The sequence below is a fragment of the Balaenoptera ricei genome, chromosome 7 (assembly GCF_028023285.1).
Source record: "Balaenoptera ricei isolate mBalRic1 chromosome 7, mBalRic1.hap2, whole genome shotgun sequence".
In the NCBI taxonomy this organism is placed as follows: Eukaryota; Metazoa; Chordata; class Mammalia; order Artiodactyla; family Balaenopteridae; genus Balaenoptera; species Balaenoptera ricei.
The window spans coordinates 96,543,178-96,568,956 of record NC_082645.1 but is presented as its reverse complement, the minus strand read 5'-3'; the positions used below and the strand labels follow the sequence as shown (position 1 = coordinate 96,568,956).

Sequence of the window (25,779 nt, the reverse complement as noted above, 5' to 3'; positions counted from 1 at the left end):
AGATATTACATTTTAATTAAAAAGTAAACCTAAAGAAATAAAGAAAATCACTTCCTCAGAACATATAGAACTTTCAAATTCTTTGTAACATCTGCAGATCATCACACTCTGAGGCTATACAACAGTTTATTTAACTTGTCCTTATCGCTAGAGGGTGATTTCCAGACTTTTGCTACCACAAACAATGCTGCAATGAAGAACCTGTGTTATATATGTGTGAATGTATATCTGCAGGATGAATTTCCAAGAGTGCAATTCCCAGTTCAAAAGGTAAATACATCTGTCATTTTATAGTGAAAATCAAATTATCATCCATACAGGTTGTTCCATTTAGCATTTCCACCAGTGATGTATGCCAACATTTGTTGGCTCCAACACTATGTGTTCCATGGCCTATGTAATAGAGGACAGGGTTTTATAAAATCTTTGGATGTTTTTCCAAATTGAAAAGTAGCAAATGATATTGCACAATGCTTTCTTTTGTTTGTTTGTATAAAACAACAAAAATTTATCCTCTCACAGTTCTTGAAGCTGGAAGTCCAAAATCAAGGTATTGGCAAGGGCCATACTCCTTTGGAAGTCTCTAGGGATGGATCTTTCCTACCTCTCCCAGCTTCTGGTAACCCCAGGCAATTCTTGGCTTGTAGATGGATCACTCTAGTCCTTGTCTTCACATGGCATTCTTCCTGTGTCTCTGTCTTCACATGGCCATCTTCTTACAAAGACACCAGTCACGTTGGATTAGAGGCCCACCCTACTCCAGTATGACCTCATCTTAACTAGTTATATCTGCAACAACTCTATTTTCAAATAAAGTCACACTCTGAGATACTGGGGTTTAGGACTTCAGTATATCTTTTTTTGGGCGGGTAAGGGGGGTGAGAAACAATTTAGCTCCTAACAGCACCCAGTAAGTATTAGCTGAATGGATAAAAAAGGTGAATCTTGAACTGATGATTTTCATCAGTATAAGTTGGACTGACTATGGTGTATTCTATATGAGAGATGAAAAGCTAAAGTGAAGACAAAATGTATATCTGTACATCCTTAAGTTTTGCTATAGTTTTGAATTGATAGAGATCCTTGACTCAGCAATTAAAAAGAAACTAAAATAGACTCAAACACAATCCTCTAGGAATTATGTGTTGTCTGGGGAATGTATGTAGATGGAATAGAGCTCATACATGGATTCTCTAGAACCAAATATGAGCAGAAATAAAAAGAAATATTCTGGAAGGAAAAGTGTTTCTCACTACAAAATATGGTGAGAACCAAAAAAAAAAAAAAAAAAAAAATGCTGTCCAGAACAATATCAGTATTTTTTAGTACTTCCAGTGTACTTTTAACCTGCATTTCTTTTACTGTGAATGAGACAGCACAATTCTATATTTCTTTTTCTATGCATTATCTTTTCATGATCTTGGCTTTTTCTTAACTCGGTTGCCTTTTGCTTCTTAATTTCTATAAAATCTTCATATATTAGAGAGATTAGCACCTATGATAAGTGTTGCAAATATTTTTCCTCTTTGTTATTTGGCTTTTAATGCCTTTATGATATATCATAATGTACATAATTATTTTAAAGTCAAATTTATTAATATATTCTTTTCTGTCTGCTGAATGTTGTGTGTTGATTAGAAAGCAATTCCCAACATTTTAATTTTGCATAGGTTTATTGCTTTCAAAATTTCACTCATGAAATTCTGCTTCACCACATTTGATGGGGTTAAGAGATATTAGAAGCAAGGCGGGACATATTTTGATGTAAATTTCTTGAACTTTGACTAATTATGACAAAGATAAGCTACAGAAATTTAAGTATTTTGATGCTTAAAATGATAATCCCAGCCCCAGTAAACTGAAAATCCACAACTTTGATTATTTTCACCAAGGATAACTTTTCATTGACACAGAAGCTGAGAGTTGACTTTAATAATCTTTTCTTTATTTTGGAATTATTTTTCTATAATAATATTTATAAGCACAAATATTTATATTTATTAAGCATTTGAGAATAGAGTCTGAGCCTGAATAATGACAGTTAGGCACATGCTTTTGCTTTACTTGATTCTAATGTACTATATATTTTTAGAAAACATTTTCTCAAAAACATATTTTTTCAAATGTTTAATTTCTCAATTTACCTGTTCATGTCATTATATACATTCAGGCTCTTTGTGAATAATTGTAAATTGCATTGAAAATTTTTAGAATCATAGTGAAATTAATAAAATGATTTAATAATTAAACATATCTAATTTAATACTTAAATACTCTGATTTTTAAAAGTTGTAAATCCTCAAAGACATTTTTTCCTTGTTTTTGCTGTCAATTGTGAATAAATAAATGTTGATTTAATTTGTTAATTAATTTTATTTAATTATGAAATCTTCGTACACATAGCCTTAGAAATAACACATTTTCATGAAATTGAATGTCTTTCTACACCTACGTCCTTTTATTTTTTTCCTATTTCATAAGTAAGTTTATAGGCTTGACTTACTGCCTCATCATTACAATATTTTTAGAGATGCATTATATTAATGTGAAATATAATGATGAAAGAATTTCATTTCATTTAGTAAAAAAAGCTCTAAATACCACAAATAATTAAAGTACAGCTAAAATATTTAGGAAAAAAACATAAATGGATCTGTGTATGTATAATGTTAGGAGGAAGAGAGTGAAATAAGTGGATTTAATTTATATATTATATATACACACATATATAAAATACACATATGTTATATATATATATTATATATGTATATATATACACTTAACATCAGGATACATGTATCCACATTTTTCTTTATGAGTACTTAAACATGAAGTATGATTTTTTGTTTTTTATTCACATATATTATGTAATTTTAATCTTTATATGCCAAATTTCTGGGCAAAAGTTTAAAATTCAGTAGTACAGAAAACTAGTACAGTGTTCCATTTTGATCTATGATTTTAATCAAAATATATCACACCCTTTCCAGGGAACTAGAAAGGAGTGCTAGACTTACACATTTGGATTGATAAGTATTAAACAGATTAGTCCTAGCATTTAGAGTATATGTTATTCTATTAACCATATTGGTACTCCACTCTCATGTTCTTGATGAACATTTTATTTTTAAAAGTACAAATGACCATTTACTCAGTGAGTTGCTCATCTTTAACATCAAGTATTTTACATGTGCACCTAGGAATTACAAGGAAAAAAGCACCAAATGCCAAGAAATAATACAAATATATTTGAAAATTACTGGCTCAACTGAAACCTGTTGTGCATTTAACAAAACTAGAGATGTTTCCTTTTGGAGGTACATCTGAATTAAGTATGCAAGCTATGTGTGTTGAAACATATCAGTTTGTAATTGAATCTTCCTTGAGGCCATTCAGACACACACAATAGGCATGGCTTTTGCTCTTGCAATTACTTTTAAATTAATGAGGAAAGGAAAATATCTAGTATAGTATCTTTCTTTTCATAATACATTTTTTTTACTCTTCTCAGGAAAACGCATAGTCAAATGAAAAATAGAAGTTCAAATTGCCTTTTAAATTGTTTGAATTCCACTGTTAAAGAAAACCTAGGGGACAAATTCAAAAGAATAATTTCTTTCTTGTTTCTAGTGAACATTTTTAGAATTCAGAAACAAATAGAAAATATTTTTAATTAGTATAGTTGACGAAAAATTACCGCTGTGACCCCTCTCTAATCTCTCTGCTCATCAATTACATTGTTTATATTACCATGTCATACCTACAGAAAATTTTTTAAGATTTTATTTCTCTTATATTTTTAAAAATTTAAGAGCTAGAATACAGTTCTACAGATATTCATTTGTTGCAAATAATCACTATATTCTAACTTTTTATGATGGATACATTGTTGAATACAGTTTATTTTTATTTTAGAAAATATAACTATGAAAAATACAGAAACATAATTTATCTCAAAAATATAATTTATTATACTCTCCTCTCAAAATCTTGGGAATATAAATAATTCCTAAATGATATTTCAATAAATACTTGTGATTTCTTTTTTTATGTGTTTGGCTCTGGCTTCTATTTACCAGAGCTTGTTATAAAATCTAAAAAAAATAATAAATTATTGAAATTCATTCCTCTCAATCATTCTATCTCCCAATGGTACAGTTTGAAAAATACTTGTCACATTGTAAGGAATAATAACAATTTTTTTTTAATCTGCAATGTCACTGAAAACATGAAAGTTTATGAAATGAAATTATTTATTCATGTCATGTTTTATGCAATTCATTCTTATTTTTAGAATTTGACTTGGATACATATTAAGCGCTAAGTAAATCTTTGCTTGTTGATCAAATTTTTTCCATTATCTGACATTTTTCTTCTGAGAAGCACACTGTACCATTAAAAACTCTTAGCTCATAACCACAATATCTGTATTTATTTTCAAAGCCATCTAAAGTCATCTGATAACTACTAAATGAAGTATTTAAATATTTCCATCACATTTTCAAAGAAAATACATTAGATGTGCAAAAATGCCTTAATGCTAAAAAGCACCATAAGTCTGTACTGATATTGCAGATATCCTCAAATGTATTGCTTCTTTAATCACACTTAACATTTAATTGCATAGTTTGCACTTAAAAATCACTGAAATTGGTTTAGAAGAACCTTATAAAACTTGCTTTCTCTATACTATGATTTTAAAAATTGAAATAAATATCAGGTTATGATGTTCCAGTACACGTTTTAAATATCTGTGAATTTTAATTTATATAAATTTCAATTAAAATACCTAAAAAATGAAGAATTTATTTTTTGAGTGGGTTTTGCATACCATTTGAAGATTTGATGAATAATTACTCTGAATATATGAATTCTTTTACTTTTAATCTAAGTAACCTATGTAAGTATTATCATAAATAATAATTTTCTGGTTCCTCTGATGAAACAGACTGAAGCAAATAATTCTTGAGAGTTGAAGTGCCACAGAGGCATTTTCTAATAATACAAAATTTTCGTAATCATGACTGGTGACTTTAAGTTTTGATTTTTTAACTCTCAAAAATGATATTTAGCCTCTATACCAGTTCCATCTCAGTTCAGTCTGGTTCTTAGCGGAATGACTGATGTCATGGCCATCAGAACTTTAAAATTTAGATAGTATTTGCACAGGGGCTTCAGAAATTCTGGAAGCTATAATAATGTAAAGGATCAAGAGGAGAAAAGATTAGTAGAATAGCCTCAGAGTTTGTTACATCCCCACATAGGGGATAGGAAAACAACATAGCAACAATTAATAGAGACTACAGACAAAAGTCACTGCACCTTCCCTCAAAAAGCTGTCCCCATATATATCTATAAAGAACTGAGAGATTGTTAGACATTCCACTGACTATTGAATACTGTAATTTCTTTTGTCCTTTTCAGAATTGTTTGGTAGAAAGTCAAAGGGTAATTGTTAATGCCTGTATTAGGCAGAGAAATTGTGTGACCATGGCAATGAACCAGACTGACCAATACTGTCATGAAATTTGGTGGAAAAAAAATGATGCCATGGGGTAAAGTGGATTATGAGGAAAGTACAATGAGTTGTGGGAATGAAAAGAAGAAAGAGATGCTGAGAAGTAAAATTCTATTCATATTGGATGCAAATCCTTTCCTACTGCAGGGAAGGAGAAGTAAAAGAGAATCTCTCCTTCCAGAAAGAAGTGGGGGAAGGTTTTTTATCTTGACTTGTATAACAGGTTTTTATCATCCACAGGACAAACTCCTCAATATTCTCTGTAACTTACTGAAGGATTTTTTTTTTTTTTTTTTAATGTGAAGTAGGAAACCCCAGCCAAGAGCACAAAATACAAAACCTGAAGACCCTTTTTAAAAAGGTGTTTGGCAAGCTAGGCATTTATTTCAGATTCCTTAGGATGCAGTGTGCTAAAATCTCATTACCTTATTCACGGACAGCAGCTTCCTCATCTCTTGGCTTTCAGACCATTTCCCTATGATTTATCCTGGGGACAGTGCTGCCAGAATATGTGAGTTTCTTGATCAAGGATTTTGACAGAATAAAATCCAAACGTCAGCCTATCATTTAAACTCCTACAAGCCCTAGTACCAGCCTCCCTTTCCAGTTTTATTCCTTACTGTTTTGTCATGTGCCTGATGCTCCCTATAAGCTGATCTAGTTGTATTCCCCATGCATATGACACTTTCCCACTTTCTTAATTTTAGAAGGAAAAGAATTAGTTATATTGGATAACTGATATGTTATCTGACCAGCCCCTGTGCTAGACCCTTTCCTATATATTATGTGAAATTGTTGTTACACAAGATGAGTATTATTGATCCTCAGCTGTATACAGCAGAGGAAACCGAGGTTTTGACAGGGTGAATGACTTGCTTCTTATCATGTTAACTAGTAAAAGAGCACACTCTGGAAAGAAGTTTTGCATGAATCAGTGTTCATACCTCTTTCTCCTCATCACACCACCCAATCCATGTTATTTATTCTTTTATAACATGTTCTTCCCACATAGTGATATCCACACTCAGGTTTTTCTTCTCAACAAAGCTTTTAATTTTTTTTTTCCTGCATTCAGTTAGAAGATAATCTCTGTCTTCCATAAATTGTTATAGGAATCTTAGATCATAAATATTCATCATAACTGTTATTAATATTCATAACCTATTTTTACTAACATTTAAAGACTTCTAGGATATCCTCTATTCATGAGTAGAATATATGTCTTTTTAATTTTTGCATCCTAGTGGAGTGTATAGAGTAAACTTCAATCAATAATGGGCATGAGTTAATGAGTGAATGAAAGAATGGCTAGCTATTTCCTATGAATACTCCTAAACTCCATACCGTTATTAATAAGATAATATTTAACAAAATAACCCTTATAGTGCTCTGCACTACTGTTTGAGTTTTCTGATGATGAATATAATGGCCATGAATTGACTTTTCCGAGGGCAGTCATTATAGAAATCTCAGTTACCATTCCATTTCTAAAATATTGGTTAATTTTCAGTGGCTGGTTTCAAATACCAAGTCAGGATTGGAGGCCTTCTTGCAGAGATTCTTTATGAGGTACTCCTTTTTCCACTGCCACTGTCTAACCCTTACACAGTGTGTGTCTAGCCACAAAACCACACATTCCTTTGACTCGGAGCCTCCTGAAGCAAAGACATTAGCAATAGGGGTCTTTTGTAACACCATATATTTTCTTTCAGGGTTTATTATAACTCCTTTTGCGTCAGGTGGTAATATTATTTACTGCTACTATATTAAAAACATAGAAACATAAATAACATTAATGCAGATTTTTACTAGTGATTGCCTCTAACTAATACTCTTGACATCAGGATCAGTGTAGAATATTAAAATAACATTGACATGAATATTTAATATAAGAACTTGCATATAAATCATGGTTTCAAAATTTAATATATCTGATGGCAATAATTATGTTCATTATAAAAAGTAGAGGAGATAAGAAAGAAATAAATGATAGGACAAATGATTTCTATGTGTGAATTATCCTATATGAGCATGAGACTAGTAACTGAAAAATGGAGACTTAATTAAAGTCACTCAGTATTTTATCTTGAATGAATCATGAAGAACACAGTTCAGCCTCCTCTTTTACCAGAAGTATATTTAAGATATTTTATTAGTTTTTAAGGGAAGGTTTTCCTAATTTTATTTGGTTGTTTGTTGTTATATGCCTTTAATATAATTGGAATTAATTAACAGATTCTTCTTGCAAATTAGAAACACCATAGGTGTCTTCCTTTGGAGAATGTGCAGTATCTAGGAAAACAGAATTAATTCCCCAAATTATACAAAATAGCAAATCATGAAGTCCTAAGCAATTAAATAAGAGCTATTACCAAAATTACTAGATTCTGATCTATTTTAAGTCAAATTTGATTTTTAAATGTATTGATTGAGACTCCTAGAATCATGTTCTCCTGTGCAGAAATGAGAATAAAGATGTGAGTTAGTCTTTGTCCCTTCCTGCAAAGGTTATTCAGCATTTTATAATAGGAGGATTAATTTTAAGTAGTCGAGGATAAATTGTGCTCAGGTGATTTATCAAAAAAAAAAAAAAGTACCTGTTAGAATGTCACTTCATAAAGTTTCCATTAATAGGTTGATCTTATCAGTGATAGTTCCTGCTAGGATACTAAGATAATGACTACAAAATCAGCTGAGTCCTCCTGGTTACCTAACTGACATCAGCAACTCCTGAGGAGACATCATGGTAGAGACAGTCTTGGCTGCGGATACAACGGGAACCAGGCTCAAATCTCACCTTGGCTACTTACTAACTTTAGGATCTTGGCAAATTGCTTCTCCTTTTCAAACTACTCTCCTTATCAGTCAATTGATATAATAATACCTGTTGGACAAGTTTGTCCTGAGAACTAAATATGTTCACATGGAAAGTCAATAGCATTGTGCCAGGTACAATTCAACAACAAGCAGCAGTTATGATCTGATGAAATTCTTGAATAGGTGACTTTAGAGGGACTATGTTTACTAAAAACTAGAAAGCTGTAGGGGAACTAAAGACAGGGCTTACCCAACAGATCAAATAACCTTATAAAAATTGATTTTCATTTGTGGAGAGAAAAAAATGAAAGCAGTAGACACTATTTGGGAGCTAATAATTATTCCTTCCTCCCTAGTTGTAGACTCTATAGCCTCAGATGATTTATTCTGATTCTAGGAAGTTGATGTTTTCATTCTTTACAGAAGATTGCAGCGTCCTCTCAGAAGATCCATGTTGGACCTTGCTGAGCTTGTTCTTCTATATCAGTCCTGAATGGTTAATTGCAGACACCTTTGTGCATCTCTTTCTGTAACTTTGCTAAGATTAATCAGTAAGCGATTGTCTCTGCCCTAGCTATAAGCATTCACCAGTACCTCTTAGTCTTTATCATCTACTTTAACCCAAATTGCTATTTACTGTTATTACTGTTATTGTGGTTACTATTTGTTACAGAACAAATTTGTGTTGTCCTTGAAGTTCTCTTGCAACTCCATAAGCTACCTTTGGCCTTCTCCTAATGTTTCATGATTACCTTTATGTTGAAAGTAGGAAGAGATGTTTCCAGCTCTCCCTGGGCTTAAATAGGAAAAGAATAGCTTATAAAGGGCTGACAGAAAAAATATTTTTTGATCAATTTACCTACCTTTTATTCCAAATGGCCCTACTATACTTGAAAAAAGATCAAAGTGCCCACTTACCCTGGGGCTGCAGTTTTTTTTCCAGACTCCTGGCCATGCCTTTACTACTCAATGATTTCACTCCCTTCAAATATAATTAGTTTAATACAAATGTAAACGTAACTAACATTTTTAAGAGTCTACTAGGCACTGATAAGCTCTTTGCCTATACTATATCATTTGGCTATTACATATATATATGTTAATTTTTAAATTAATTAAAAGTATCTGCATCATTTAGATTAAACCAATATAGGACATCCAAACTAAAAAAAGGTTTGGCAGCAACATTAATTGCAAAACTATGTATAAAATCAAGGCAACAATGTTTAAATCTCACCTTTACCTTCCAATAAGTTGGTTTTTGTTGCCTAAAGCATTGGATGGAGAAGGATTTTGAGTCCTCATCCAGTCCTTGCAGGAATACAGTAATTGTATTAGTTTTCCTTGGCTGCTGTAACAAACTACCACAGACTCGTTGACTTCACAGAAACATTATAGCACATTTCTGGAAGCGAGACTTCTGAAGTCAAGGCGTTGGTAGGGCTGCATGCTTTTCAGAAGCTCTAAAGGAAAATCTGTTTCTTGCCTCCTCCAGTGTCTGGTGGCTGCATATATTCCGTAGCTTGTGGAAGCATCACTCTCACCTCTGACTCCTCTGGTATCTGTATCTAATTTCCCTATGCCTTTCTCTTATAAGGATAGTTGTGAGGACATTGAGGACCCACCCAGATAATCCAAGATGATCTCTTCATCTCGAAATCCCTAACTTAATCATATTTGTACAGACCCTTTTTCCAAATACGGTAAGATTCACAGGTTCCTGGGATTAAGATGTGGGCATATTTGGGGATTCATTATCAGCCCATCACAATGATTGCTTAGCATTCTCTGCCATGGGCAAGGGGAGGGAGTGCTGGTGTAGCACACATGCCATTTTTTGCCCAACAGTGACTTAAATCTGTCGTTTAACAAATAAGTTTTAGGTTATGTGACTTGCCCAAATTTACCTCATCAGAAGAACCCCAACAGGAAACACATGGTATATTAAGTTGGAATAATGGAAGAGAGTTTTGCAAAGGGGTTTTTATAAAGGTATAGGCAGGGTTGAGGAACACCAGCGTAGATTGTTGAAGTGTCTCGAGACTAGTAACAGAACTGCTAGGCCTGAAGGAGCAAGAGAAAGATTACCACTGTGACTTTTAGTAGAGGGCTGCAGGGAAGTGGGGGGTGAGGGATAAATACCAACCTCACTCTCTTTTCTCTTTAGTCTTCTGCTGCTTCTTTTTATTGGCTGAACGCAAATGAAACCAATACAGAGAAAAGGTAGCCTGTTGTCATCCATTTGGGTCAGTTTTGCTGGGCACATGGCAAAGTGGAGAAGGATGGAGAATGGCTCTGGAGGGGCAAAGAGAAATATGCAGGTTAATCCCACAGATCACTAGCATCATAGCTGGGAGTTTAATCTAACCTTCTTTATTACAGAATGTGTTGCATTTTTCGACATATCAAATTTAACTCAACAAATGTTTATTGAGTACATCAAGGTTAAGGGTATCTATGTAGGACTCCAAAAAAGGCCAAGGATTTTTATTTTTTTTTGTAAGTTACAGCAAAAACACACTGGAGTTAATGGAAAAATCAGCATTCTTTTTACAACAGCAATATGAGTCTGAACTTAACTAGGAGTCAGGTTAAAAATACATGGAAGGGACAGGCTCTTTGGTGGGGCTAATGGCAGACTGGGAGGGCTCATGCCAAGGAGTACTTCCCAGAACTTCTGCTGCCAGTGTCCTTGTCCCCACGGTGAGCCACAGCAACCCTCTGCTTCTGCAGGAGACCCCCCACCCAACACTAGCAGAGGGCAGACAGCAGAAGCAAGAAGAATTACAATCCTGCAGCCTGTGGAACAGAAACGACATTCACAGAAATATAGACAAGATGAAAAGGCAGAGGGCTATGTACCAGATGAAGGAACAAGATAAAACCCCAGAAAAACAACTAAATGAAGTGGAGATAGGCAACCTTCCAGAAAAAGAATTCAGAAAAATGAGAGTGAAGATGATCCAGGACCTCGGAAAAAGAATGGAGGCAACGATTGAGAAGATGCAAGAAATGTTTAACAAAGACCTAGAAGAATTAAAGAACAAACAAGCAGAAATGAACAATACAATAACTAAAATGAAAACTACACTAGAAGGAATCAATAGCAGAATAACTGAGGCAGAAGAACGGATAAGTGACCTGGAAGACAGAATGGTGGAATTCACTGCTGCAGAACAGAATAAAGAAAAAAGAATGAAAAAAAATGAAGAGAGCCTAAGAAACCTCTGGAACAACATTAAATGCAACAACATTCACATTATAGGGGTCCCAGAAGGAGAAGAGAGAGAGAAAGGACCCGAGAAAATATTTGGAGAGATTATAGTCGAAAATTTCCCTAACATGGGAAAGGAAATAGCCACCCAAGTCCAGGAAGAGCAGAGAGTCCCAGGCAGGATAAACCCAAGGAGAAACTCGCCGAAACACATAGTAATCAAATTGGCAAAAATTAAAGACAAAGAAAAATTATTGAAAGCAGCAAGGGAAAAACGACAAATAACATACAAGGGAACTCCCATAAGGTTAACAGCTGATTTCTCAGCAGAAACTCTGCAAGCCAGAAGGGAGTGGCATGATATACTTAAAATGATGAAAAGGAAGAACCTACAACAAAGATTACTCTACCCGGCAAGGATCTCATTCAGATTTGATGGAGAAATCAAAAGCTTTACAGACAAGCAAAAGCTAAGAGAATACAGCACCACCAAACCAGCTCTACAACAAATGCTAAAGGAACTTCTGTAAGTGGGAAACACAAGAGAAGAAAAGGACCTACAAAAACAAACCCAAAACAATTAAGAAAATGGTAATAGGAACATACATATCGATAATTACCTTAAACGTGAATGGATTAAATGCTCCAAACAAAAGACACAGGCTTGCTGAATGGATACAAAAACAAGACCCATATATATGCTGTCTACAAGAGACCCACTTCAGACCTAGGACACATACAGACTGAAAGTGAGAAGATGGAAAAAGATATTCCCTACAAATGGAAATCAAAAGAAAGCTGGAGTAGCAATACTCATATCAGGTAAAATAGACTTTAAAATAAAGAATGTTACAAGAGACAAGGAAGGACACTACATAATGATCAAAGGATCAATCTAAGAAGAAGATATAACAATTATAAATATATATGCACCCAACATAGGCACACCTCAATAATAAAGCAAATGTTAACACCTATAATAGAGGAAATTGACAGTAACACAATAATAGTGGGGGACTTTAGTACCTCACTTACACCAATGGACAGATCATCCAAAATGAAAAAAAATAAGGAAACAGAAACTTTAAATAACACAATAGACCAGATAGATTTAATTGATATTTATAGAACATTCCATCCAAAAACAGCAGATTACACTGTCTTTTCAAGTGCGCGTGGAACATTCTCCAGGATAGATCACATCTTGGGTCACAAATCAAGCCTCAGTAAATTTAAGAAAATTGAAATCATATCAAGCATCTCTTCTGACAACAATGCTATGAGATTAGAAATAAATTACAGGGAAAAAAAACCGTAAAAAACACAAACACATGGAGGCTAAACAATACGTTACTAAATAACCAAGAGATCACTGAAGAAATCAAAAATAATACCTCGAGAGAAATGACAATGAAAACACGACGATCCAAAACCTATGGGACGCAGCAAAAGCAGTTCTAAGAGGGAAGTTTATAGCTATACAAGCATACCTGAAGAAACAAGAAAAATCTCAAATAAACAATGTAACCTTACACCTAAAGGAACTAGAGAAAGAAGAACAAACAAAACCCAAAGTTAGCAGAAGGAAAGAAATCATAAAGATCAGAGCAGAAATAAATGAAATAGAAACAAAGAAAACAACAGCAAAGATCAATAAAACTCAAAGCTGGTTCTTTGAGAAGATAAACAAAATTGATAAACCATTAGCCAGACTCATCAAGAAAAAGAGGGAGAGGACCCAAATCAATAAAATTAGAAATGAAAAAGGAGAAGTTACAGCAGACACTGCAGAAATACAAAGCATCCTAAGAGACTACAACAAGCAACTCTATGCCAATAAAATGGACAACCTGGAAGAAAAGGACAAATTCTTAGAAAGGTATAACCTTCCAAGACTGAACAGGAAGAAATAGAAAATATGAACAGACCAATCATAAGTAATGAAATTGAAACTGTGATTAAAAATCTTTCAACAAAAAAAGTCCAGGACCAGATGGCTTCACAGGTGAATTCTATCAAAAATTTAGAGCAGAGCTAACACCCATCCTTCTCAAACTCTTCCAAACAATTGCAGAGGAAGGAACACTCCAAAACTCATTCTATGAGGCCATCATCACTCTGATACCAAAACCAGGCAAAGATACTACAAAAAAAGCAAACTACAGACCAATATCACTGATGAATCTAGATGCAAAAATCCTCAACAAAATACGAGCAAACAGAATCCAACAACACATTAAAAAGATCATACACCATGATCAAGTGGGATTTATCCCAGGGATGCAAGGATTCTTCAATATACGCAAATCAATCAATGTGATACACCATATTAACAAATTGAAGAATAAAAACCATATAATCATCTCAATAGATGCAGAAAAATCTTTTGACAGAATTCAACACCCATTTATGATAAAAACTCTCCAGAAAGTGGGCATAGAGGGAACCTACCTCAACATAGTAAAAGCCATATATGACAAACCCACAGCAAACATCATTCTCAATGGAGAAAAACTGAAAGCATTTCCTCTAAGATCAGGAACAAGACAAGGATGTCCACTCTCACCACTGTTATTCAACATAGTTTTGGAAGTCCTAGCCACGGCAATCAGAGAAGAAAAAGAAATAAAAGGAATAGAAATTGGAAAAGAAGAAGTAAAACTGTCACTGTTTGCAGATGACATGATACTATGCATAGAGAATCCTAAAGATGCCACCAGAAAACTCCTAGAGCTAATCAATGAATTTGGTAAAGTTGCAGGATACAAAGTTAATGCCCAGAAATCTCTTGCATTCCTATACACTAACAACAAAAGATCAGAAAGAGAAATTAAGGAAACACTCCCATTTACCATTGCAACAAAAAGAATCAAATACCTAGGAATAAATCTACCTAGGGAGACAAAACACCTGTATGCAGAAAACTATAAGACACTGATGAAAGAAATTAAAGATGATACCAACAGATGGAGAGATATACCATGTTCTTGGATTGCAAGAATCAATATTGTGAAAATGACTATACTACCCAAAGCAATCTACAGATTCAATGCAATCCCTATCAAATTACCAATGGCATTTTTAACGGAACTAGAACAAAAAATCTTAAAATTTATATGGAGACACAAAAGACCCCGAATAGCCAAAACAGTCTTGAGGGAAAAAAACGGAGCTGGAGGAATCAGACTTCCTGACTTCAGACTATACTACAAAGCTACAGTAATCAAGACAATATGGTACTGGCACAAAAACAGAAATATGGATCAATGAAACAAGATGAAAAGCCCAGAGATAAAGCCACACACCTGTGATCAACTAATCTATGACAAAGGAGGCAAGGATATACAATGGAGAAAAGACAGTCTCTTCAATAAATGGTGCTGGGAAAACTGGAGAACTACATGTAAAAGAATGAAATTAGAACACTCCCTAACACCATACACAAAAATAAACTCAAAATGGATTCGAGACCTAAATGTAAGACCGGACACTCTAAAACTCTCAGAGGAAAACATAGGAAGAACACGCTTTGACCTAAATCATAGCAAGATCTTTTTTGATCCACCTCCTAGAGTAATGGAAATAAAAACAAAAATAAACAAATGGGACCTAATGAAACTTAAAAGCTTTTCACAGCAAAGGAAACCATAAAGAAGACGAAAAGGCAACCCTCAGAATGGGAGAAAATATTTGTAAAGGAATCAACGGACAAAGGAGTAATCTCCAAAGTATATAAACAGCTCATGCAGCTAATATTAAAATAACAAACAACCCAATCCAGGGCAGAAGACCTAAATAGACATTTCTCCGAAGAAGACATACAGATGGCCAAGAAGCACATGAAAAGCTGCTAAACATCACTAATTATTAGAGAAATGCAAATCAAAACTACGATGAAGTATCACCTCACACCTGTTTGAATGGGCATCATCAGAAAATCTGCAAACAACAAATGCTGGAGAGGGTGTGGAGAAAAGGGAACCCTGTTGCATTGTTGGTGTTAATGTAAATTGATACAGCCACTATGGAGAACAGTATGAAGGTTCCTTAAAAAACTGAAAATAGGATTACCATATGATCCAGCAATCCCACTACAGGGCATATACCCAGAGAAAACCATAATTCAAAAAGACACATGCACCCCAATGTTCATTGCAGCACTATTTACAATAGCCAGGTCATGGAAGCAGCTTAAATGCCCATCGACAGACAAATGGATAAAGAAGATGTGGTACATATATACAGTGGAATATTACCCAGCCATAAAAAGGAATGAAATTAGGTCATTTGTTGAGACGTGGATGGATCTAGAGACTGTCATACAGAGTGAAGTAAGTCAGAAAAAGTAAAACAAATATCGTATATTAACGCATATATGTGGAACCTAGAAAAATGGTACAGATGAACTGGTTTGCAGGTCAGAAATTGAGACACAGATGTAGAGAACAAACGTATGGACACCAAAGGGGGAAAGCCTTGGGGTGGGTGTTGCTGGTGGTGTGATGAATTGGGTGATTGGGATTGACATGCATACACTGATGTGTGTAAAATTGATGACTAATAAGAACCTGCTGTATAAAAAAAAAAAAAAATTCATGGAAGGATACAGATTTGAGCTACACTGGAATAAATAATAAATGGGATTTGGCACAATGTTAGATATGGAGTGGAATGGAAAACATTAGAAAAGACTATGCCAAATATGAATCTAAGTTTTACAATCCAAATTAGAAAATGCTTCTGACATTTACAAAATTGGTAAAGTTAGCAGACAAGCTTTTATCGAGAAATTTACTTTGTGTCTTAAATTTGATATCCAGTAGTTTGTCTGTATCAGGATGACCAGAATGCACTTGAAATATGAGTTGATTCCTGAGATGAGGTAGAATGAGAGGGGGGAATATAATACAGATTCTGTTTATTTATTAATAAAACTGCATTGCCCCCTTACTAAGAGCCATACACTCTACAAGAGTTTGATAACATTATTCAGCTAATATTACTACTCTCAGAGAAATCATTAGAGATGGTGGACATGTAACAAATAAGTCAAATAAAAATGGAATAGATACCATGATAGGGGAGCTATACCTATATAAAGACCTAATAGTTTCTGCTCAGAGATGACGGTTGAAATTACAGGAGTTGAAAAGAATGGTTGGAATATGGGCACAGCATAATTCTCATGTCTGGATATTTTGACAGGTATTTTGCACAGATATTTTGGATATGGTCATGATGGATTTTGCTTTCCATCTTTTAAATAGCAGTGTTATTAAACTTGAGAAACCACAGAATTCTGCAGTTGATTCCATGTGTTTCTGATAACTCTGTCATATTTCTTAGTTATACGATATAAGGATGCAAGAGGTTACAGACGAAAGCAAAGAATATTAGGGACAAAGCTATGATGGCATTTCCACATTTAAGGTATGGGAGGGAAAAGCATGTGCCAATACCTGTAATAAGAATACTCAGAGAGACTGAAGATTCAGGATAGAATAAAATGCTATCATCAATCACAGAGAGATTTTCAAAAGAGAATGGTGGTCAGTCAGGTAAAAGCATGCAGAATCTCAGGAAAAAGTTAAGAATGAGGGAATAACCTGTTGACTAGTGATAAGGAGGTTACTGGTGACTTTTTCAAGAGTACTTTGAATAGTTAGAATGCAGGAAAGTTGCAGAAAAACTAGACCCCTAAGGAGTGAAAGACTATAAAATGAAGAAATAGCCAATGAGAATAGCAAATATTCTCAAAGTAGAGAAGTGGAAAAATTGAAGGAACTTTCATTTTTAGAATATAGGACATCTAAATATACTTGTGGGTACAGTGAATGTGCCAATATGGAGTGAAGATAAAGTCATACTAGAGATAAACAAAGGTAAAATTATCCAAAGGAACACCATGGAAAGATGTCAAGAGCACATTTTACAGAGTAAATATTGTGAAAGGTAGAAAGTGTTTTGTTTGTTTGTTTGTTTGGTTTTGATTTTTCCTGCTCAGAGATACAGGTCATAATAAATGTAATAAAGAGTCAATAAGAAATTAAAAACTAAAACCAAGGACTATTTTTGGAGGATCAAGTCAGGAGATTTGACAAATCTCCATGAATCTATGCTTTTCTCTAACAACATTGGAAAGTTTGAGAATTCAAATGGTGGGAGTTGTCTTTGGCCAAGGGGTATCAAAATGGGAATATCGGGGGGAAAAATTATAAGATGGTGGTAAATGCTTTATTATAATAGTTAACATTGGAGTTCAGGCTAAGAGAGAGAGATAAGTGAAGCAGAACAGAAAGCAGGCATTAAAAAATTAAATTATTAAAAATAAATCCAGTCTTCTTTCCATGACTTAGAGGCCTTTCATGGTCTGGCCCCTACCTACATTTCCAGTCTTATCTCATGCCATTGCAGCCCTTCCTAAATTCCAGACATGGGTCTTCTCAGAGCTTCCAAAATTTGCCAGTCTCTTAGTCTCTTTCTTCATATTTGTCTATCTGACTTCTCATAATTCTGATCTCAGGGCACATTTTTTGACTACCCTTATCTAAAGTAGCTCTGCCACCTCCATTTTAATGTCTATTGCAATACTCTATTTTCCTCATAACCCTTAATGCAGTTTATACTTATTTATACATCTGTTTTATATTTATTAGGTTTTCCTGTATATTGGTTGCCTCTCCCAGGAGAATGAAAGCTTCATGAGGATAGAGAAGCTTCAATCACAGTGCTAGGCACATAGCAGGTCCTCAATAAATATCTTAAGTGAATAAATGTATACCATAGGATAGGAAAATATAATAAGGATAGAGGGAAATTCAGTATACCTAGGGGTAGGGGGAAGATAGAAAACACAGTCAGAAAGTAAAATTCTACCTTGTATAATATTATTCACAAAGGTCTTAATTGTGTAGCATTGTTAAGTAATATGTAGATCTAAAATTCAGCCAGCAAATGGGTGAATGATGGAGAACAGAGATGGAAAACTGCTGACTCCAAAAGTTAGAAGGATCCTAATTTGAGTGTTCAAGTTCATGAAAATGATACCAGGGATTTGAAAGGAGTGCCACTGAGCAATGTAGACACACTTAAACTGATGGCATATTAATTCAGTCTAATTACCGCTCACCTACTTGCACTAGTAAATTATTATTTATTCTAGACATGAGGGAACAGATGCAGATTTCATTTATTTTATTATCTGGGTACCATCTGCAGCAAAACAGATTTGTAAAACACTATTATGGACCAATAATTTTATCTCATTTTTCATCACTGCCATCACTATTATCTCCTTTGTTCTCTTCGTCATCATCACCCCCTCTATCTTTAGGAGAGGCATTTGTTTTAAGCATGCATAAGTCTGCTGACAGTTTCATTAAGCACAATTTTATATGCCTGTGTTAATTGTTTATCCTTTCTTTTTCTCTATCCCCCTTTTTTTATCTTCCTTATCCCTGATGCAGTGAGATTTTCCCCATTTTCAGCTGGAGGGTATTGAATTAATGGTCCATAGACATAATGAAACAGTGAAAGTTTGGCTGAAGTTAACATTTTTCAAAAACAGAATAGCCCATAAGTTTTCAATGACCATATGTTTTTTGGTTTTTGTTTTTTGTTTTCTTTTTGTAAAACTACTAACCAACATGAGTGAGAAAACAAGTTTAAGTGGCAAGGTGTAACATCTGAAGGCTGGGCAAAATGATGCCTTAGTGTGACAAATGGTATTTGCTCACTTTTATTATTGTACAGAGATGTCTTTCCTTCAGAATAAAATAGAAATACAAATAGCATAGGCTAGAGAATAATGGCACATATGTTTCAGAGCTTTTTATCTATGCCCTGGTCATCCCTTGATAGTTTGAAAAAAATGTCCGTATTGAAACCAGAACTCATTGTAAAGAAAAATGTTTCTGCTTTAGAGTTTTCAGTGTAGCACCTGTTACAGCCTTCCTCTCTGTCCAATGAGAAAACTATTTAATTCACCTACAAGAAAAATTTTGTAAAGCAAAAGGGAAAACAAAGACAGAAAATAATTTCATTTCTGGAAAAATAGATAATATACCTGTCAACTTGTATGTATTCCAGTGGCCTTTGGTGACATTTTCTAGTGACAGCAGCAAAGATTCCAAAATTGCTTCCATAGGCCCCACACAAGAGATAGGTAACAAAGGATGTTATTAATTTTAACATAGAGTAATTTATTGAAACCTAACACTCCGTTATTAAAATATTGAATTTTTTTCCCTTTCCATCCTACTCATCACTCTAAATGAATCCACATTCTCTTCTTTTTATTTCTTCCCCTATCCCCCAAAAAAGCCATCTGCTATTTCCTTTATGAAAAAATAAAACCTACAATTAGTGTCGTGTTCATCTTTTCTTTCTCAAAAAAAGAGAACTGTTATGCAAATATTCTGCAATTTGGTTTCAAATACTCTTTGTAGTGTGATGAGCAATTTTCCTTAATACAACCCCAGCTTTTTTGCCAGGACTTACTAATAGATTTTTTTAAAAGAGAACTTTCATGCGACTTTTTTACACTCTTCTGATGTAAACTTTTCACATGCATATTTAGAATGGAAATATCGTTACTCCTTGCGTTGTAAAAGAAAAAAATTTGTTTATATATTTCGTCCTGAAAAAGAAGGCCTGAAATAACCTTAAAATCTTTCTTTTACCTTAAATTTCACGATGTTCTATATCATAGGAAATGGCCTGTACCAAATAATACTCACAGGAAATCAGAGAAATATATTTTCTTCGGCTTTTTCTGAAAGCATATTGTAAGTGATGGCAGTTTACCTGTAGGTGCAAATCTGTTGCTTGAGTTGCTCCTCAGGAACTAAAGTATCAATATAATTTGACCCAATTCACTCAGGTATGGCTAAAGTCAGGTGTTTGGTGCTGTCTTCTTGTTAATAAGATAAGCATCTACAGTTCGAAGTGCTGATAGAATGGAAATTTTAAAATTACAGTATTTTTACTGTCCTAAGAAATAACACTGTACTAAGAATCAGAAAACCCGAGTCTTAACACTGATCCTGCTGCCTACACATCATATGACCTGGGGCAGTAATTCTGCTCAGCCTTGGTTTCCTTATGTTACAGCTGAGAATGGCTGCCTCCTTTGCTTCCTAGAGTTACAATGAGGATCAAACAACTGTTGCATATTACTTCCTTTGCAATGGATGATAGAGACATACATTTGATGGAGATGTTCCAGGGGTTCTCAAAGTTCTATGTTTCCTACAGTAATTTCTCCTAGGGAGCTTGCTACAAATGTAGATTCTGATTTACTTCTAGACCTGATTATCTGGGAGTGGGGCTTGGAAAGCTACCCTTATAGTGATAAACCTGGGTAGATTTGATGGACATGAAAAACTAGAGCCACCAGAAGAGAAATAGAGAGAATGCAATTAGCATACATTTAATTTAATCAGATATCTAATATTTAATATCTAATTAAATATCTAATTTGGTACTTGATTGAGTTAGATATTTAATTTAATTATGTTTTGCTTGTTTGTTGGTGTCTATGTGTATATTTATATGTGTGCATGTCATAATTCAGTGAAGGAACCCTCTGCTTTATGCTTTTAATATTAATGTTAATTACTATTTAATTAGTTAATAAAAATACTACATTAAATAATAGATAATGCAACTTGGCTAATGTTTCTATTTGTACTCTCCTTATAATTACATTCGTTTGCTTTATTTCAAATGTTGACTGAAATATACAGGAAGCAAAACCAAAATGTTTCCACCTCATGGATCCAAATAGAGCCATATAAGTAGCAATAACTCAAATTTCTGGCTTTGCAACTGTGCAGAAACTCCAACTTCAGTGGAAGTCTTCCCAAATAGTTTGGGGAGGGCTGCGTGTCTCATATGATCTTACACAACAGTCTCCCAGTTGCAGTCACCCTGTAGTATCTACAGTGTCATTTCTCACCAGCTCTGGTCTCCATGTGGAGCTTCTCTTTTCTCTGAGCCACCGCGAGGTCCTACCTCGGGACCGTTTGACTGATACCACCTGAGGATACCACTGTCCTTGCTGGAGGTAAGGACAGTGGTTCCTGGGCTGTCAGTTCTCAAGGTGTTGCAGTGGTGGTGGCCTCAGCAAAGAGGCAGAGAAACTGGTGCTCTCCTTTGTTCTCTGACTCATCTGGTTCCCTGGGGCTGCTGGGGAAGGAGGAATTGGAAGACCTAATCTACTTGGAAGCCACCTGAAAAACAACAATTTCAGCTTCTGCCCACAAAAGCCTCAAAAATAATGTGCATTGAGTTAGGCTGAAACCCCCTTACCAGCTTATTTCTTCTGTTTAGCCTCATATCTCTCCCTTCTCTGGACACATATTCATACCGCCCCACCCTTCCTTCTTCAAAAAATAAAATGTTATATTTCATGTAAGACACTGGCTGGATCCAGTAAAATCTATATACTCTGTCAGACTTACCCCATAATTATGAATAATCTTTAGACTCAGCTGAACTCAACACTATTCAAATAGTAGTGGAGGTTAAAAGTGAATAATGTCCTACAAGGCTAATAATGGTGAAAGACAGCAGTCACTAGTGACCCTCTTTTCCTTCCCTGCCCCCATTTCACACTGCCCAAAGTAATCACTTTCAGTTTTCAGCAATTTCTTCTTTTACTTAACTCTCTATCTAAATAATATGCTTATACTGTCAACTCTTGATTTTTCAGTTTTATGCATCATATACTAACTTTCCATTGTGAACAACAGGAATGTACTTCACTTCCTTCCCATCACCACCTTGCAGAAATATATCTTCCTTTTCTTCATTTTCCAATATAGTCATATGATATTTGCTTATATTGTTTCATGTTTATGTTGTTATGCTTATATAACGACCCCCAGCTGCAGCTGTGCTTTATAGCAGATGTCCCCAACCCCCAGGCCACAGACCTGTAGTGTTCTGTGGCCTGTTAGGAACCAGGCCACACAGCAGGAAGGGAGTGGCGGGTGAGAGAGCGAAGCTTCATCTGTATTTACAGCCACTCCCCATCGCTTGCATAACAGCCTGAGCTCCACCTCCTGACAGGTCAGTGGCTGCATTAGATTCTCATAGGAGCGCAAACCCTACTGTGAACTGCACATGTGAGCGATCTGGGTTGCACGTTCCTTATGAGAATCTAATGCCTGATGATCTGAGGTGGGGCTGAGGTGGTGACGTTAGTGCTGGGGAGCAGCTGCAAATACAGATTATCATTAGCAGAAAGGTTTGACTGCACAGAGACTATAACAAATCAATTGCTTGCAGACTCCTATCAAAACCCTAGCAGTGAGTGGCAAGTGAAAACAAGTTCAGGGCTCCCACTGATTCTGCATTATGGTGAGTTGTATAATTATTTCATTATATATTACAATGTAATAATAATAAAGTGCACAATAAATGTAATGCACTTGAATCATCCTGAGCCGTCCCCCTGCACGCCCCTGGTCCATGGAAAAATTGTCTTCCATGAAAATGATCCCTGGTGCCAAAAATGTTAGGGACCACTACTTTATATTAATTATGATGACTTTCTTTTCTGGTGTGTATCTTATGTTTTACCTCAAATTCATTTCTTTATTTTACTTTTGCTTAGTTTTCTGTGTATCTATCACTAATTTGATGTTCAGATTCTGCTAGGAAAATATGTATACTCTTAATGCATTTTAAACTCATTAGGTTTTCTATCAATTCCATCTTCTTGCATCATCTTTTCCAGAGCAATATGTCCTACTCCAGTCTGGACTGGCTACTATCTCAGGCTTCTGTATAGCTTTTATTCTGGAGTATCCCTTCTGTCATTTCCTTGTTTCCTCAATTAAATGTACTTTTTTAACTGCCTTCCACCTTTGATTAAATGAGCATATCTAACAGAGAAAGGAAACATGAGATAATCATTTTTAAGAACAGATATGTCTGTATATTTACTCACTTGGTTCAAATTTTGCTGGATGTAGAATTTGAGGTTTAAACAAAACTTCCAGAAGTTTGAAGTCACAGCTCCATTTGGGAGAAGAAACTGGAGCGTGGCCCCAACTTTCACCATATATAAATTTACATGATCCTACTATTTTCACCAGAGTATTTCTCTTTCCATTGCCTGATATTCAGTCCACAATCCCTTTGGTTTAGCCTCTCCTAAGGATGAAGGGGAGAAGGAGATGTGTAGTCTAAGTGCATCCTAAATGGACTTTGAAAAAATCCTGATGAAGTCCATCCCTCCTGCTCCATTTATGTATAGTGGTTTGTGGTGTAACACTACTGAACCTTTGGTGTGTACACGAGTGGGGAAAATTGGATTTCTTTTCAGTTTTCCCCCTACTAAGTTAGGCTTCAGATTTCTTGTTTGCTAAGTCAGTTACTACTAGTAAGCCACTTCCTACTTTTAGCATTCCATCCTCACTTCTTCTTGTGATTATTGGTTTCTGGCTTTTTGTTAATTACTTTGTTGTTAAAATGGTAGAATTGAGAGGAAATGGAGGTAAATGTGTATATCAATCTGCCATGCTGTCTTAAAGAGAAGCTCAATATAGCTTTCTGTCTTCAAGTATTTGTTTGAAACTTTTCAAAGCTACAAAAAATATTCAAAAATAGTACAATGAACAATCTCATACCTGCATATAGGTAAATGATTGATAATAAATTGCCATGGATGTGTCACCCACTCTGTGTGTGTGTATAAGGTCATATCAGTTTCAAATTGGACTAAAGATACTTAATATAACTGTTGATTGAAGGCTAACTTTAGGATGTGCTAAATAACCATCATATGTCCACAATTTATCTCCATTAAGCAAAGCTGCCTTTATGATTATGAAAAAGAGGTTAGAACTGTTTTCTCACTTCATGAAATGACAAAATTGGAGTACACAAATTTTTACAATCTCGCCTAGCTCTCAAATTTTATGGTTCTATGAATAAACATCACTTAAAATTTTGAAAATGAAATAAATTTGAGTAAAAGCAAAGTTATGGAGCAAAATGTCTTATTAAAATGTTTATTTTTCTGCATAAATTCACAATAGGCATATTGTTTGTAATTGTTTATAATGATATTTATAATTTATAAATTACACCTGTGTATGCTGTCTGAATCTATGCCAATAATGAATGAGTTAACTTTGAGTTGCCTTATTTGTAACTGAGCCACCTTATACAAATAAGTGCATTTGTACAGATTATTGGACTCTAGAACCAAAGATCATAGGTTAAAAATCTACAGTATAAATTAGGATTCAATTTCAACTTACTTGGCAGTAAATAAAATCTAATATTATTCATATTACACAAGAGAAAATACTGCTATTAATTTTATATGCAGTTATTCTATAACATTTCTCATTTTGTATAGTCTATTTTTCATTTAATTTCACTTGAATTAAACCACTTTAGAAATATAATAGCTACAATAATGTCTCTTCACTTTTTTTTTATAGGGTTTTTATTTTTTCCCCTCTCCAGCCCTTAATTTTTTAAAAATATTATTATTTATTTATTATTTATTATTTATTTTTTAAAGTTTTTTGCAATTGTGCAGAAACTCCAACTTCCAACTAAGTTTTAAAGTTTTCTCTTGTTTAAATTAATTAATTTATTTATTTATTTATTTTTGGCTGTGTTGGGTCTTCGTTTCTGTGCGAGGGCTTTCTCTAGTTGCAGCAAGCGGGGGCCATTCTTCATCGCGGTACGCGGGCCTCTCACTATCGTGGCCTATCTTGTTGCGGAGCACAGGCTCCAGACGCGCAGGCTCAGTAGTTGTGGCTCACGGGCCTAGTTGCCCCGTGGCATGTGGGATCTTCCCAGACCAGGACTCAAACCCGTGTCTTTTCACTTTTAATTGATTCCATTGATTGAGAGTACATTTTCAAAATCATTACCAACACCATTAGTATAGGGCAAGTAACTATGATGGTAAAGAACTTTGAGTTTAAATAATGGTGTTTTGTTTTTTTCTCTTAGGAAGCTCTGATCATGGCAAGTATGGACCATCCACACTTAGTCCGGTTATTGGGTGTCTGTCTAAGCCCAACCATTCAGCTGGTTACACAGCTTATGCCCCATGGCTGCCTGTTGGATTATGTCCATGAACACAAGGATAACATTGGATCCCAGCTATTGCTTAATTGGTGTGTCCAGATAGCTAAGGTAAGTGCCTATGACTTCTGCCTTTATATTTCCTAATCTAGAACAGTTTGGGTATTCAATC

General features: G+C 34.7%; 1 protein-coding gene across 2 annotated transcripts in view; it reads left to right on the top strand.

Annotated features, from left to right (window-relative positions):
• ERBB4 (erb-b2 receptor tyrosine kinase 4) overlaps nt 1-25,779 on the top strand; it is a 1,139,160-nt gene that overhangs the window by 939,538 nt on the left and 173,843 nt on the right. For both annotated transcript variants that reach the window (XM_059928620.1, XM_059928621.1), the window contains exon 20: nt 25,533-25,718. In XM_059928620.1, the coding sequence (XP_059784603.1) occupies nt 25,533-25,718 (186 nt within the window). The remainder of the gene's footprint in view (nt 1-25,532; nt 25,719-25,779) is intronic.